This window comes from Lemur catta, chromosome 13, assembly GCF_020740605.2.
Source record: "Lemur catta isolate mLemCat1 chromosome 13, mLemCat1.pri, whole genome shotgun sequence".
Lineage (NCBI taxonomy): Eukaryota > Metazoa > Chordata > Mammalia > Primates > Lemuridae > Lemur > Lemur catta.
In genome coordinates, this window is record NC_059140.1 from 70,436,226 (window position 1) to 70,450,592 (window position 14,367).

Here is a 14,367-nt window from a genome sequence, read left to right on the forward strand (position 1 = left end):
AGTGCTTGAACTGAATGCTAAAGAACAACAGGAGTTTATTAGGGTTATGGGAGTGGGCTTGGTTCTTAAACCCATTTATTCTCTTCCTCTACTGGGGAGCCATGAACCAAAAGGATTAGTAGCCATATGGGAAATTAAATGTCACTTTCTTTAAGTAGCCAATGCTTTGTTTAAGCTTGATTGGAGAGTACTGCTTTGTCCCAAGGCTAAAGTAGCTTCCTATATCTTTATATCTATGTCTTAGGTATAACTGGCTCTGTAGGGGCAGATTCTGGGTGTACTTAACCAAGTGGTTGCATTGGCAGGATGGCTGGAATTTCCTCATCTACTCAGTTACAGAAAAAACAGAAGGCATGCTCACAGGTACACGTGCAATGCAGTAACTATGTCCACTGGTAAAATGTAGCTCACTAAGTCTTACTATCAACAGTTCTTCTCATGGGGAGGAGCTAGTATGTGGATACAAAGAGAAAAGGTCACAATGGTAGGAGAGAAAGTTCTTTCCTCAGTGGGCCAAAGGTAAGGCCTAAGGGGAAGTTCAGAAACATTTACCCCTTCTTTAACTTTAACTAAAGCCAGGAACTGTGTCAGGTGAGGGGGTTATTATTATTCTTATTTATGGAAAAGTGATATTCAGGAATTTAAATAACTTCTAAGGCTACATAGTCAAGGAGTGGCAAAGCCATGATTTGATCCTAGATTGTCTATCTATCTACCATTACTACTATTACTACTACAATTGCCATCTACCACATCAGCACTCAAAACTTTTGGTTGTCTACTGCTGCATAACAAATTAGCTATAGTTTAGGAGCTTAAAACAATAAATTATCTCACAATTCTGTGGCTTAACTGAGTTGGTTTGCCTGCATGGTTCTTGATTGGGGTCTCATTTTGTTGCAATCAAGTGTTATCTGAGGCTCAGAGATCTGAAGCTTCAACTCATCTGGTCATTCCAAGATGACTCACTCGTATGGCTGGCATCTGATACTGGCTGTTGACTGGAGCCCAGCTGGGACTGCCTATTAGAAATGCCTCTTGTACCTTTTGCTTTTCACAGCATGGTAGCTGGGATCCAAGAGGATATATCCTAAGAGCAAGCATTCCAAAAAGCACGAGTAGAAACTGCCAGGCCAATTAAGGGCTACTCCCAGAACTGGCACAGCGTTATATCCACTGCATTCTGTTGGTTAAAACAGTCACAGATTCAACAGAGTGGAGAAATAGACTCTGCTTTTCAAGGTCACATTACATAACAGCATATGGGATGGGAAATTTTATTGTGGTCATCTTTGGAGAGTACAGTCTGCCACAGGGGCATTAAACATAAAGCCATTTGGGGAGGACGCTACCTAATTAATAAAGATGGAGAAAGAATACGATAGGACATGAGATTAAGACTTATAAAAGAGGTAAATAAAGAGTCTTTAAATACGATGCTAATGAATTTTCATTTATCCTGAAGGCAACAGGAGTTTTAAAATAAATTTACCATTGTTTTAACATTACAAAAGAAGTACATGCACGTGTGACAATTATGGGTACACTCACTGTTTAGATAATTCTTCACATTTTCCACTTTCCTCAAACCTCCACCACCTCTCCCTGCCATTTTGCCAGCTAATGAGCTTTCCCTCATTTTTCTAAGAGAAACAGAGAAGCAATTAGAAGAGGATTCCACGTTTCCACCAACAAAGCTACCACCTACCTGTGTCTTTGCACATCTTCTTCCCTCTTATTCCTATGGATGGTCTGTCATTCTTACTTTTTCCCCTTGTGCAGTAGATCCTATCTACTCTCACCTACTCAAGGATATCACTCTAGCCCTGGTCCCCTCTCTTTCCTGTACCATCTGTTTTCCCTGCTCCACTGGATCATTCTCAAGAACAAATGAAAAACCTCTTTTGGCCCCACCTTTCCCCTTCAACTGTCATCCTTTTCACTGCCCCATGTACAGCTAAAGAGTACTTTTTGATTTCCACTCTTTCTCATCTGCTTATTCTTGTTTAATCAGGCTCATAACTGGATTAACATTTAGGTGAAACAGCGAACACAACCAACTCCAAAAAGCTTCACATTCCCATAGTAGCCTCTTGAAGTTCTTTAGGATTCACAGGAAACTATATATGGAAAAAGTGGCTTTATGTTTTAATTTGAATTTCATCATCACAAATTTTAGTGACAAGACAAGAAAGAGAATGTTCAGGTGACATTTTTGTAAAAGTGAGAAGAGTCAGTATTTGTGTAGAGCTTTAAGTACATTTTTAAAAATTGAAAGCACAATTATCCTTTGAAAAAGTATTATTACCTCCATTTTTATAAATTAAAAAATTGAGACAAGAAAATATATATGACCATATATCTGTCATGGATAAAGAAGGCTTTTCTTAGTTTAAGAGTAATAAAAGAAATCACTGAGGGAATTATATTTAGGTTTGACTTCAGAAAAAGTAACTTCCCTTTGATTAAAAAAAGGCACACATGAGAATCAAAAACAGCAATCTGGGAAAGATATTAGTAGCCAAGATGATGGACAAAAGGTCTATATTTTCACTACATCTATATGTTCTTCAATTCAATTAGGAAACACTAAGTTTCCAATAGATAAATATGAGTAGAACATAAAGAGACAATTCATGAGTATGGAAAAATAACTTGTCTTTTAGCTAAAGAAATTTGATACAAACTTTGTTTCCTATCAAAGAAGAGATTTTTTCAAAGAGTGAAACAGGCACTTTATATATTACTGCTACCTCTTTGGAAAGCACTTCTAGAATAAATTTCTTATAATGATGATGATGATGAAAATGACAATGAAAAAAATTTTTATAGCATTTTCTGTGTGTTCTATAGTGTTCTAAGCATTTTACATGTTTTACTTACTCTTCCCAATATCCTATAAGATAGGAACTTTATTCTTATTTTACAGATGAGAAATTGAGGCACAAAAAAGGTAAGAACTTGCTCTGAATCACATAGATAAGCTAGTAAGTGGTTGAGACATGATATTTTGTACCAATATGTCCCCTCCCTTTTTGACTTGTTGACATTTTCATGCTGTTATCACTACTTGAAAACCTTTCTCACCTTTTCTGACTTGGATCAGGGGTCATTTCTCTCAAGAAGCATTTTATAACCTTTTTTCAACTTTAATCTCCCCATCCCTAATTTCTTTCCACCACCTTCCAGATTGGTTGTCTGGAAGGTATTTCACAGCATTTACTTAACAAAAATTTTTCTGAAATGTTCTGGCTGTATGTCTTTTTCTCCTGACTAGTCCTACTGCTGATTGACAGCTGAGACTACGTCTATTTTAGTTTTGTATCCCTAGTGCATAGTACAGTGCCACATTAGACTTTTTCCTTTCCTTATTAAAAACATTTTCTTTTTTCACAAAGTCTTTTCAAATTAACATAACTTCATTTCTGTAATCATTATAAATATAGTGACCAACAATTAAAACTCAAATGTTGCTAATATGGTGATATTAAGAGGTGAGGACTTTAAGAGGTGATTATGCTATGAAGGTTCCTTTTTCCTTAATGGGATTAGGGCCCTTATAAAAGAGATTTCATAAAGCATTTAGTTAGCTTGCCCTTCTACCTTCTGCCACATAAAGACATAGCAAGAAGGCTCTTATCAGACAAATACATGGTGCCTTGATCTTGGACTTCCCCGCCCCCAGAACTGTGATAAATAAATTCTGCTCTTTGTAAATTACCCAGTCTCAGGTATTTTGTTACAGCAGCACAAATGGACTAAGACATATTATAGTCAATTTCCAACCAATTCAACTGTGGTTTTTTTAACACTTTAAAATGTATTACTTGGTATTGTTGTTTGGTGGGGCTTTTTTGTCTGTTAACATTGCTCTTTGTCTTTGGTAAAATAAAAATTAAAAATAAAAATTCTTATGTAAAATATAGGGATTCACCTAATTTCCTCCTGCTTTATGAACCTCCCCTTCAAAGGTCAATTCATGGAATTTTTCAATTTTTTGTTTGATTTTGTTTTTCATTGTATTGTTCCTAGCCAAGATCCCTCTATAAGATTATAAAACAATTTATTTTTTTCTTTAAAATGTACAATGCCTGTTTCTTGGTTTTGTTTTGTTTGTTTTTAGAGTTGCTACAGGAGTGGTGGTTTCATGGAGTTATTGCTGAGAGTATTTTTTTCTTTTCTCCCCCCTCTAAGATCCACAAATGTTTCTGATAAATGTTTATACTCACAACCTGTATTTTAAGTAATGGCTTTCTGTAAGTGTATCTAAGACCTTGTTAGGTTGACTTGGCATGCTCAAGGTAAGGGATCATCTTTTTTGGTGTCAGGTTTATTGTAGCAGTCTCAAAGACAACACCACATCTCTTACTTGGACTGATTTCATATAGTTCTGAACTACCCGTGGTATCAAGTCTATTCCAGAAACTTGCTATTTTTAATGATCAATATTATTTCCAGTTGAAAACATAATTTAAACATCATTGTATTTTAAAGACAGATAATGAATGTTGCAAAGATTACAAACCTTAGTATTTTCAGCACTTTTGAGTTATCACAGAATAAAGTGTGGTAGGGAAAGTAAAACTCAGAGTGGTCCATTTTTAGAAAAAGGAAACAGTTGATAATTAGGAAGTTGACCTGTTTTATGGGAGCCAATGCTGTTTTCTGAAAAGGGAACAAAAATTTGCTTAATCTCCAGTTTTGTGGAACTCCATCCACTTGCTGAGAATTCAGAAATTCCCACACATTCACCTTATTAGTATTAGCCATGTAAGTTAGTCACGACTGTAGGTTTTGGTGAGTTATATACTCTTCATTTTTATGCAATTGCAAATAAATGTCTTTTAATTAATGAATTGTTAATAACATACACATTATCTGACTGGGGTTAGGGACATAATTGACTTGGAATGAATAAGGGGCATTAATTTATTTGATAGCTCTCTTGTCATTTTCTTTCATTTGTGGGCTCAGTTACTTAATGCCTCCTAAGATTTCTCTAAAGCAGGTTCTTCTGTTTTATGTGTATCCCTCCTCATTGTAATTTATCAAAACAGCAATGCATTCTCAGATCAACTTTGGCAATGCAGCAGTAATTAGTACAGGTAGGATAGATTTGATGTCGAAATGAACTATTTGCAAAATATCAAAGATACGCCAATTTAAAACTCTGGAAATCAGTCTCAGTGATTACCTATTGCCTAAATAGCTTAAGAGCAGATCATTCTTTGCTATGAACTCTGATTAATTTTTATTCTTTATTAGGAAGTTGACCTTTTATAGCTACCCAGGGGCTGACTTATCTCTTAAGCACAGTAGGCACATTATGTAGGGTTCATGATAATTTTAGAAGCCTATGAGTTATTTTAATTTCTTTTAAAATCAGAAGAAAAAATAAATATGGTCAGGCTGGATTACATTTGTCTTATACCAACACAGTAATAAAATAGAATTTTTAATAATTTTTTATGGAGAAAAGGGCCCACAAAGGCAAAAGTGCCTAGAAGCCATGAAACTCATAAGGCTGCCTTACAGCCACCTAAGATAATTTTCTTCCCATTTTTTATATACACTACTGTTTTTAAATTTTCTCCTTAATTCAGCAGTCCATATGCCTTTCTCTTTGTTCGTTTGTCCTCTATAGTCTGGAGCCATCTGTGTACATTGAAGGAATTACACATTTGAGTATATATTTGGACATCAGTTCAACACATTGAGGAACATGTTGATGCCATTACCTCTAAGACCTTGTACTCATTAACATTAGTATATAATTTTATACTATTTGGCTTATCTCTATTTGATGATTTTTAGGTTAACAATATTTGAAAGTAAAATGGGATCAAAATTTATAAACTGCACTCAGATATGCCAAAAATAAATTGCATTTTTTAATTTTTTTTTTTTTTTTGGTAATCATTCTCATCTTCCTCTGAATCCTCCATTCCCATAGTGGTAAAGGGGATACAGTGACAAAGACTTCAGCTAGCCAGTTGGAAAGATAACTCCATCTATTTGGGCTCTATGGTATCTTATGGATAAATGTTCAGTCTTTCAATGCGTCTCCCTTCGTGTTCCCTAAAACATTTGAATTAATGACTCTCAGTTTCGGTTTGGGAGGGTATAATTTGGGCCCCTTTCTTTCTTTTTCTTTCTTCTTCTTTTTTTTTTTTTTTTTTTTTTTTAGTAGGGTCTTTCTATATTGCCCAGGCTGGTCTCGAGCTCCTGGGCTCAAAGGATATTCGCTCCTCAGCCTTCTGAGTAGCTGGGACTACAAGCACATACCACCATGCCCATCCAACCTCTTTCTTTAGTAGACCACATTTGTGCAGAGATGAGGGTGTAAGGGAGCCCTGTGACAGGATTGAGGAAGTTGGCAGTGGTGTGTGTGGTTATTCTCTCCTTTGACTCCTCCATCAACTATACTGTAGCAGAAATTATCTCAAGATATGTAAAAAGCATTTAAAGCCGAAAAAGAAGCTGTCTTTTTTCTCTCTACAAAGCCTGACTTTCAAGACTCAAAAAAACTTAGCTTTGGGTTTTGAAGCTGAACAAAGACTTCCAATTCTAGGCTGTATTTTTCCTTTCTCCCAGACATGAGATAAGTGCTTTGGCTTTAATAGCCAAAGAGGTTTAGTGAAAGAAAACTACATAAGGTTCAGAGAAAATGCCTGAGAAGACAGCTAAATGTGCACAATGTTACCTTAGCTTAGCAGTTAAGAGGATATGATTTCAAAGTCAGAAAAAACTAGGTTTAAACTCCAGTTCTCCCATTTATTAGCTTTAGTCATCTTAAGAATGTTATTTGACATCTCTGAGCCTTGGTTTCCTCATCTGTAAAATAATTAACTAACTTTTTTAAAATGAGAATTAAATTAATTAATATTTAATATGTGTAAAGCATTGTATGCTTTACACATGGCAAACTTGAACATGACATTAGATAGAAGATTAGTACTGTTTAGGATGTCTATATGGATATTTCAAGTTCCAAGGGAAGGAACATGTTCCTGATATTCTCTCTAATGGAATTCATTATAAGGATACACGAGGAAGTGAAGGATAAAGGGGTGGGAGTAAGGAAGAACCAGAATCCCAAGAGTTGTGGTGAGGTCTGACTGTGCCGTAGCCTGAGTGTGGGTCTAGTCTAGTCCCTGCAATCTGGAAAATCCTGTCTAACATAGAAATACATAGTAATTATTTCCTTCTAGTTCATCTGTATCTCTAATGAAGTCAAGTACAGTAATGAATAAATGCGAGATATTGAGGTGGTCTTGATTTTTTCCCCCTTTTTACTAAGGCTGTGAATGGAAAACCCGTTATGAGACACAGCTTGAACTGAATGATCAACTAGAAAAGCAAATTGTTTCTCTCAAAGAGAAAATGGCAAAAATTCGTGGCAATCCTTCAGGTACACAAGCAATTATATGCATGTTTTATAAGTTGAGTTAAAACTGATAAAATATCAATTGCTTGTATCTGTTTCATTGTAGATAGACTATCTTCTATTCGTGTCTATGAACAAATGCCAGTGGTGAGTAAAAAATGGTTAAACAAACAAACAAAAAGTTGAAGGAAATTATGTACCTTTCCCTCCCAACCCCCAGACATATGCCAAACAAAAGTTAAAAGACTGTGGCAAGGTCTAAATAAAATATTTTATACAGGGGAGCTGTTTCTTTTATATGAGGAATCCTGTAATAAATTGTCAGCTTAATCTCCCCCTTATAAAGCTGGGCAGGTATTCTGGTGTAGGTACAAACAAACAAAATAGAAGAAAAGGAATCTCAGTCGTCAGGCTGGGTGGAAACCTGAGTGTATCTTTTCCTTGCAACCCTAAGGAGCCTGTTTAACACGGAAATACATATCTTCTACATATCTAAAAACATTCTTATTCTAGTTCCTCTGTAATATACATATACACATGTACATATCTACACAAAATACTCACATACACGCACATCTATATACATAAACACACTCACACATAAAATATGTACAAAATGCAATAGAGAACCCAAAAAATTACCCTGCAAGAAACATGAAACCTCATTAGGCTGAGCTATCTACTTTTTTTTCTGGTTGCCCTTAGTGATATCTTTTCCCTCTTTTAAGAGTTTATTTTAATCCCTAACAAATTACTTAAATTTATATGTTTTGTACTTTACAAAGCACATTCATTTGCTTTTCATTCATTCAAATATTTATCCTTTAGAATGTAGAGAAGGTCCAAAACATGGCTTATGTTGGGTCCAAAGTATGCTTTAGAAGTAGCCTTTTCCTCAGAACTCTTGCTGAATTTTTATTTTAAGAATACTCAGAAAAACATAGAAATATCATGAAAAACCAAGCATACTTTTTATAAAAATGAAAATATAATACTCAGCTGAATTGATAGGACTTAATATTATAATAATAATGATGTCTTCAGTTAAATATACATAGTATACAAATTAAATTCATGTGCCTTATCTTAGTTTTGCAACAACCCTGTAAAATAAAATTTAATATTATTCCCTTTAATGCAAGTGACACTAAGCTTAAAAGAGGGGAAGTGGTTTGCTCAGGCTCACACAATCTAGAGATGTGGAACCAGATTCTTTCCCTCTGACAAAGCCTGCACCCATTTAACTACACTCTGCTAGACTAACAGCCTTTCTATACTGCTTATCGGAAATAACAACAAATAGTTTTTGAATGGCTATAGGTAGAGTACTAAGTTGTCAGCTATAATGAGGACCTGAGCATTTATGAATATTGCTCTTTAAATAACTGCAAACCTTTAGTGAAAAATATAAAGAAATATTGCATTTTTGCTAATAATGAATCAAGGAAAAATCAGTTTTTGGGTTTTTTTTTTTTTTTTTGCATACCTCTCTGTTATTTTTAACCCAGAAATATCCTTATTTCTATATCTTGGAAAGTCAGGAAAATATATATATATATTTTTTTTTAATTGGAAAACCTATAAAGTGTTTTGTTTTGTTTTTTTTCCCCTTCTTTCTTAGAGTAATATCCCCCTCTTGTGGCATTTAGAAATTGTTGCTAGGGCTATTTTAAGCTTAGTGCCTTTTCTTAATTGCAGGTGGAATTTTAATATTACCTACAGAACATAAAGTATAAAATACTACCTATAAAATATAAAATATTCTGGCTACCTGCTTCTTGATAACCCAGTCCCAATCCTACCTCAAGAAATTGGGTATCACTGGTCTCATGGAGAATAGCAACAAGTGCTGGCATGATATGCTAAAATGGTATATAGCATATCTAAGGAGCATTTAATTAGTTTTCTGCCTGTTCCCTGAGACTCTGTAACATATTCATGTTGGCAAAAAATACATTTATTTTCCTTAATGGATTTGTGTTCTTGAAGAAAATGTGATTCTCTGAGAGGTTTAGATCCAGAGGCAGAAAATTATATTTCTTTTCAGTAAAAGACTGAAGAAATATTAGAACAACCAAGAGTGGGGCCACAGACCAAGCAGAAAGGAAAGAGAATGAAAATTCGGCATACATAGAACTGGTCCTCTATTCTGTAGGCAGATGCCTTGCACAGTATTTGGGTTTTCTTACACAGTGGAATCCAGGAGGGGTTTGTCTGAGCAGCAGGGATTAGAAATCTAGCCAAGGATTTTGGTGATGGAAATATTCAAATACTGAGCAAAAAGCACTGGGATCCAAGAATCATATATCCAGTCAAGATACTTCTCTTATCTAATGATATAAGATATACTAAGTCTTATTCTTTGATATAAAGAACAATATTTATGAAATTCAGACATATAATATTGTTATAATGCAAACATATTTTTGGTTTCCTGTTAAACCGATAATTAGAGAAAAGGGCTTAAATTCATTGTTTTTTGTGGGATAGAGTATGAATTTGAATACTATTTGTAAATTTCCTGAATTTTTATCCTTGTTGTGGGTTGTTTAATCTTTAGGAGTAACCTATATAGACATACTTATGAAATTGATATTATGAAATTGATGCTAACTTTGAGTAACTTCACACTGCGGGTTTGCTTACAGGTAACAAAAAGAATGGACACTACTTGTTGACCAGTATATTTGTAACATTTTAAAATACTATTTGAAAAAGTGTATTAAATGTTAAGTTATTTTCAAACCAGGTCATTCAAGTGGACTTGATTTTAATATTTTGGAAAAATTATTCACTCAAGTGATATTAAAGCTCTGGTCTTTGTTCTGATATAGACTAGCTTGGAGCCTTCAACCTAGTTTTTGAGATTCACTTTTCTCCTTTAAGGTAGTATAGATTATATTATAATATCTTGAAAGCATCTTTCTGTAATATAATTTGTTAAAATTTAATTTTACAGTGATGTATTAGTTAAGGTCTGTATTTGGCTGCATGTAAGAGAAAGGTTTAAACAGGTAAGGGTGTTTTTGTTTTTTTTTTTCAATGTGACAGGAAGTATTAGCAGTTTGCCATCCAGGGTTGGTGCAGCGGCTCTATAATGCCATCGGGAATCCAGGCTCCTCCTGAGTTTCCACTCTGCCATCCTTTTGTGAGTGGCTTTTGTTCCCATTCTTGTAAGATGGCTGCTTCACCTTCTCACCTGCTTTACATTCTCATTTAAAGAAAGAAGTAGGTGAAAGAAAATAGGGCCAAGGAGAAGGCCAGTCACGTCTACTTCCTTTCAAGAGTTTTCCAACATGTTGCACCCAGCAATTTCCCTTTGCATCTCATTGGTTAGAACTATATCATATGGCCACCTTCATTTGCAAGAGAGGCTGGGAAATGTAGTGTTACTGAGCATAAATAGGAAGAAGAGGAGAATGGATATTGGGTATGCAATTAGCTCTATCTGCCACACAAGGTCATTTAAAATGAATAGTATTTCATTTTAAAGTAATATGTGTTCAGTTGATATTATTTGGAAAATAAAAGGCAAAGAAAAAGAATATCATAAAATCAAACATATCTACTGTTGACAATTTATTTTTTTAAGTAATTTTTGTATGTATATGTGTTGACAAAAAGAACAACCCAGCCAGGTGTGGTGGCTCACACCTGTAATCCTAGCACTCTGGGAGGCTGAGGTGGGAGGATCACTTGAGGTCCAGAGTTCAAGACCAGCCTGAGCAAGAGCAAGACCACAAAAATGGATTGCACTTAGTTTTTGTTGTTGTTTAAAATATAATTGTAACCTTACCTCATGAACAATTTTGAATCCCATACTAATAGGACAATCACTTATTTCTTATGTTTTCTTCAGGCACATTTTTAAATATTACATCATATTCTATTGTGTTGGAATGTCAATGTTCAATAATGTTTCTCTATAATTGAATATTTTAGGTTATTTCTAGTTTTAATTTTGAGTAAAACAAAACCCACAGAGTATATTACGGCGAACAACCATATACTCTAGTATTAACAAATCTTCAGATCTTTGTCACTGTTTCACTTTAAATGTTTTAATAAAAACAAATCATAGAGTTGAGGTCCATTTTGTTCCCCTCCCTGTCTCCTTCCCTTTGCTTCTTTATAGGCAAGTACTATCATGGATTTGATATGTCATTCTAGTTTATTTTTTAATATCTTTACACATATATTATGTCTAAAAATGCATATAAAAAGTATCATACTGTACATATTCTTCTACTTGTTATTTCATTCTATCCATATTAGTACATAAGGATCTAGTAAATTTTACCTGTTTACTATTTCATTATACATGTATATCTTATTTATTACCCTTTTTACATACATTGAGGAGTTTTCAAAATTTCACTATGACAAGCATTGCCACAGTGAACATCCTTATCCATGTCTCCCAGTATAAAGTGTTCCTCCAGGCTTGGCCAACTTTTCTGTAGAGGGCTAGATAGTAAATATTTTCAGCTTTGCAGCCATATGATATCTGATCTCTGTTGCAGCTATTCAATCCTGCTACTGTGCAAAAGGATCTGTAGACAATACCTCGTAGGTGGGCTATATTCTAAAAAATCTTGGTTTACAAAAACAAGCAGTGTCTGGATTTGGTCTTTAGGCTTACTTTTCTGGCCCCTGCTTTAGAGCAGTGGTCCTTAAACTTTGTTGAGTAACAGAATCACTTAGGGCACTTCATAAAGTACAAAGGCTAGGCCCTATCCTTCAACCAGCTTACCATTCCCGTGTTCTTTACTAACTCTCTAGGTAATTCTGATGTACAACAAAGTTTGAGAACCACTTCTATAAACATACATATTATTAGAAGTGGAATTTGGCAGTGGGGGGGGTGCGGGATCTTGCTATGTTGCCCAGGCTGGTCTGGAACTCCTGGCCTCAAGCAATCCTTCTACCTCAGCCTCCTGAGTAGCAGGGACTACAGGGCTACTAGGCAGCCAGCCTGGAAGTAGAATTTTTTTTTTATTTCAAAATAAATTAAGTGGGTAAAAGTGTTTTTGTTACAAGGATATCTTATATAATGCTTAAGTCAGAGCTTTTGGTGTGCGTATCACCAGAATAGTGTTCATTATACCCAATAGGTAAGTTTTTATCCCATACCCCCACACACACAGAAGTAGAATTTTTAAGTCATGGAATATGTACATTTTCAAATTTTAAAGTAATGATAAAGTCCCTCTGGATCAATCTATCTAAAGATACCCCAGATCTATAGTTAGTTCAGTATGTCTGGAATGAATAGGAGAAGTCATGGGAAATGAGGCTGGAAATATATGCAGGAACTAGATCATAATGGATTTTGTATTTGTGTTAGGGAGTGTGAACCTTTTTTAATATGTGATAAGAGGCTATTGAAGTATTTTATATAGAGTTTAAAGGCTGCCCCCACCACCTCCCATTCCTATGGAGAAAAGATTCCTCAGGGGCAGGTTAGAATCAAGGCAGAGAAACCAGTTAGGATGATTTTGCCATAGTCTAGGTAAGGGAATGTGAGTTTTTAGCTTGAGCAGTATTATATAGGGATGGAGCTGAGGAGACAGATTAAAGATATATTTGGGAATGAGAATTTCATGCATACTTGGATGCTAGGGTGAGACTGGGAAAGAATTTAAGGACAATTGAGGGGTTTGGTTCAATAACTTTGCGGATTACAATGAACAAGCCTATAGAAATCAGAACTAGTTGGGATATTAAGAAATGGTGAGTTCAGTTTTGTTTGTGTGTTTTACACAGATGATACTGGTCAGGAAGCAACTGGAAATAGTTTCAGACTATGGAAAGTTGTATCTCTGAAAATAGAGATCATGGAGTCATGAGTGTCTCTTGAAGTCATGAAAGCACAAGAGATTGTGCAGGAAAATAACATACACTATGAAAAACAAGATTGAGGATGGAAGCCTGGGGAATAATAATATTTAATGTGTTAGCCAAGGAGGTGATTTGGTGAAGATAATTGAGAAGGAAAAATATTAAGAAAAGATGATGGGAACAACTGGAAGAGTGGTATCACAGAAGCCAAAGAAGGAGAAGGTTTTATGAATGTTCAATAGAAGAATGTCCTGCAAGAAAATTTTACTTGAGGGTAGGATAAAGCACATGGTCCAAAGTTCAGGCAAATTATTCAAAAATGAAGAAAATAAACAAGTGCCAATTAGAGGCTAGGGACATTGGAAGAAGAGGTAGTGTGGTAGAAAAGTAGGGGTGAGAAAATGGAGTGAATATAACCCTCCCTTACCTAGAAACATAGCTTTTGGAATCAGACTGTCCTGGTTCAAATTCAGACTATGGAACACTGAGGAAATTATTTCATCTCTTTCAGGTTTAATTTCCTAATCTGTAAACTGGAGTTAATTAAGCTTTCTTGCAAGGTTGTCATGATTGTTAGTGACAGATTAAAAAAAATTGTGTAGTACTGTGTTAGTTCCCTTCCTGTCTTCCCTTGATAAAAGAGAAGTAAAACTTTATTAAGACATATCTGTTGTGAAATTAGCTGTAATCCATTGTAAGGAATAAGAGCAAGGCCCAAAGATGTGCAATCTGTTTTCACTTAGTAGGCTTAGTAGGCTGTGCTGTTATGTAAGCTGTGAAACTTCTTGTACCTTTTCAAAACTGTAATATAATAGAATTTCATGGTTCTTAGTACATTTCCAGAAAGCAGGGGCTTCAGCAGGTATTTAACACTCTTAATTTAAGAAACATAGAACCTTTACTTCTCTTGGGCTAGCTGGGTGTACATTTTCTAGCATCTTCTGTTTGCATTCACAAGAAAAAGGACCTAGCAGTTACCTAACATTCTTTCCAAGAATTTCCAGGTGTGCTCAGCGAAGACCTGTAGCCATTCACCAGAAGACTAAAATTTTTAAGGATTCCAGATAACTAAAAGTTCAGGCTAATTAGGTTTGGTTGTCTCTGATGAGCATTAGCTATTTTTCAGGTTCTGGCTTGGC

General features: G+C 35.1%; 1 protein-coding gene across 4 annotated transcripts in view; it reads left to right on the forward strand.

The window, feature by feature from the left end:
• CCDC169 (coiled-coil domain containing 169) overlaps positions 1-14,367 on the forward strand; it is a 44,003-nt gene that overhangs the window by 2,437 nt on the left and 27,199 nt on the right. For 2 of the 4 annotated variants that reach the window (XM_045567182.1, XM_045567185.1), the window contains exons 3-4: positions 7,301-7,411; positions 7,494-7,534. In XM_045567182.1, the coding sequence (XP_045423138.1) occupies positions 7,301-7,411; positions 7,494-7,534 (152 nt within the window). Of the gene's footprint in view, positions 1-2,929; positions 2,954-7,300; positions 7,412-7,493; positions 7,535-14,367 lie in introns of all 4 variants that reach the window. The other 2 variants (XM_045567181.1, XM_045567183.1) reach the window with 2 other exon arrangements.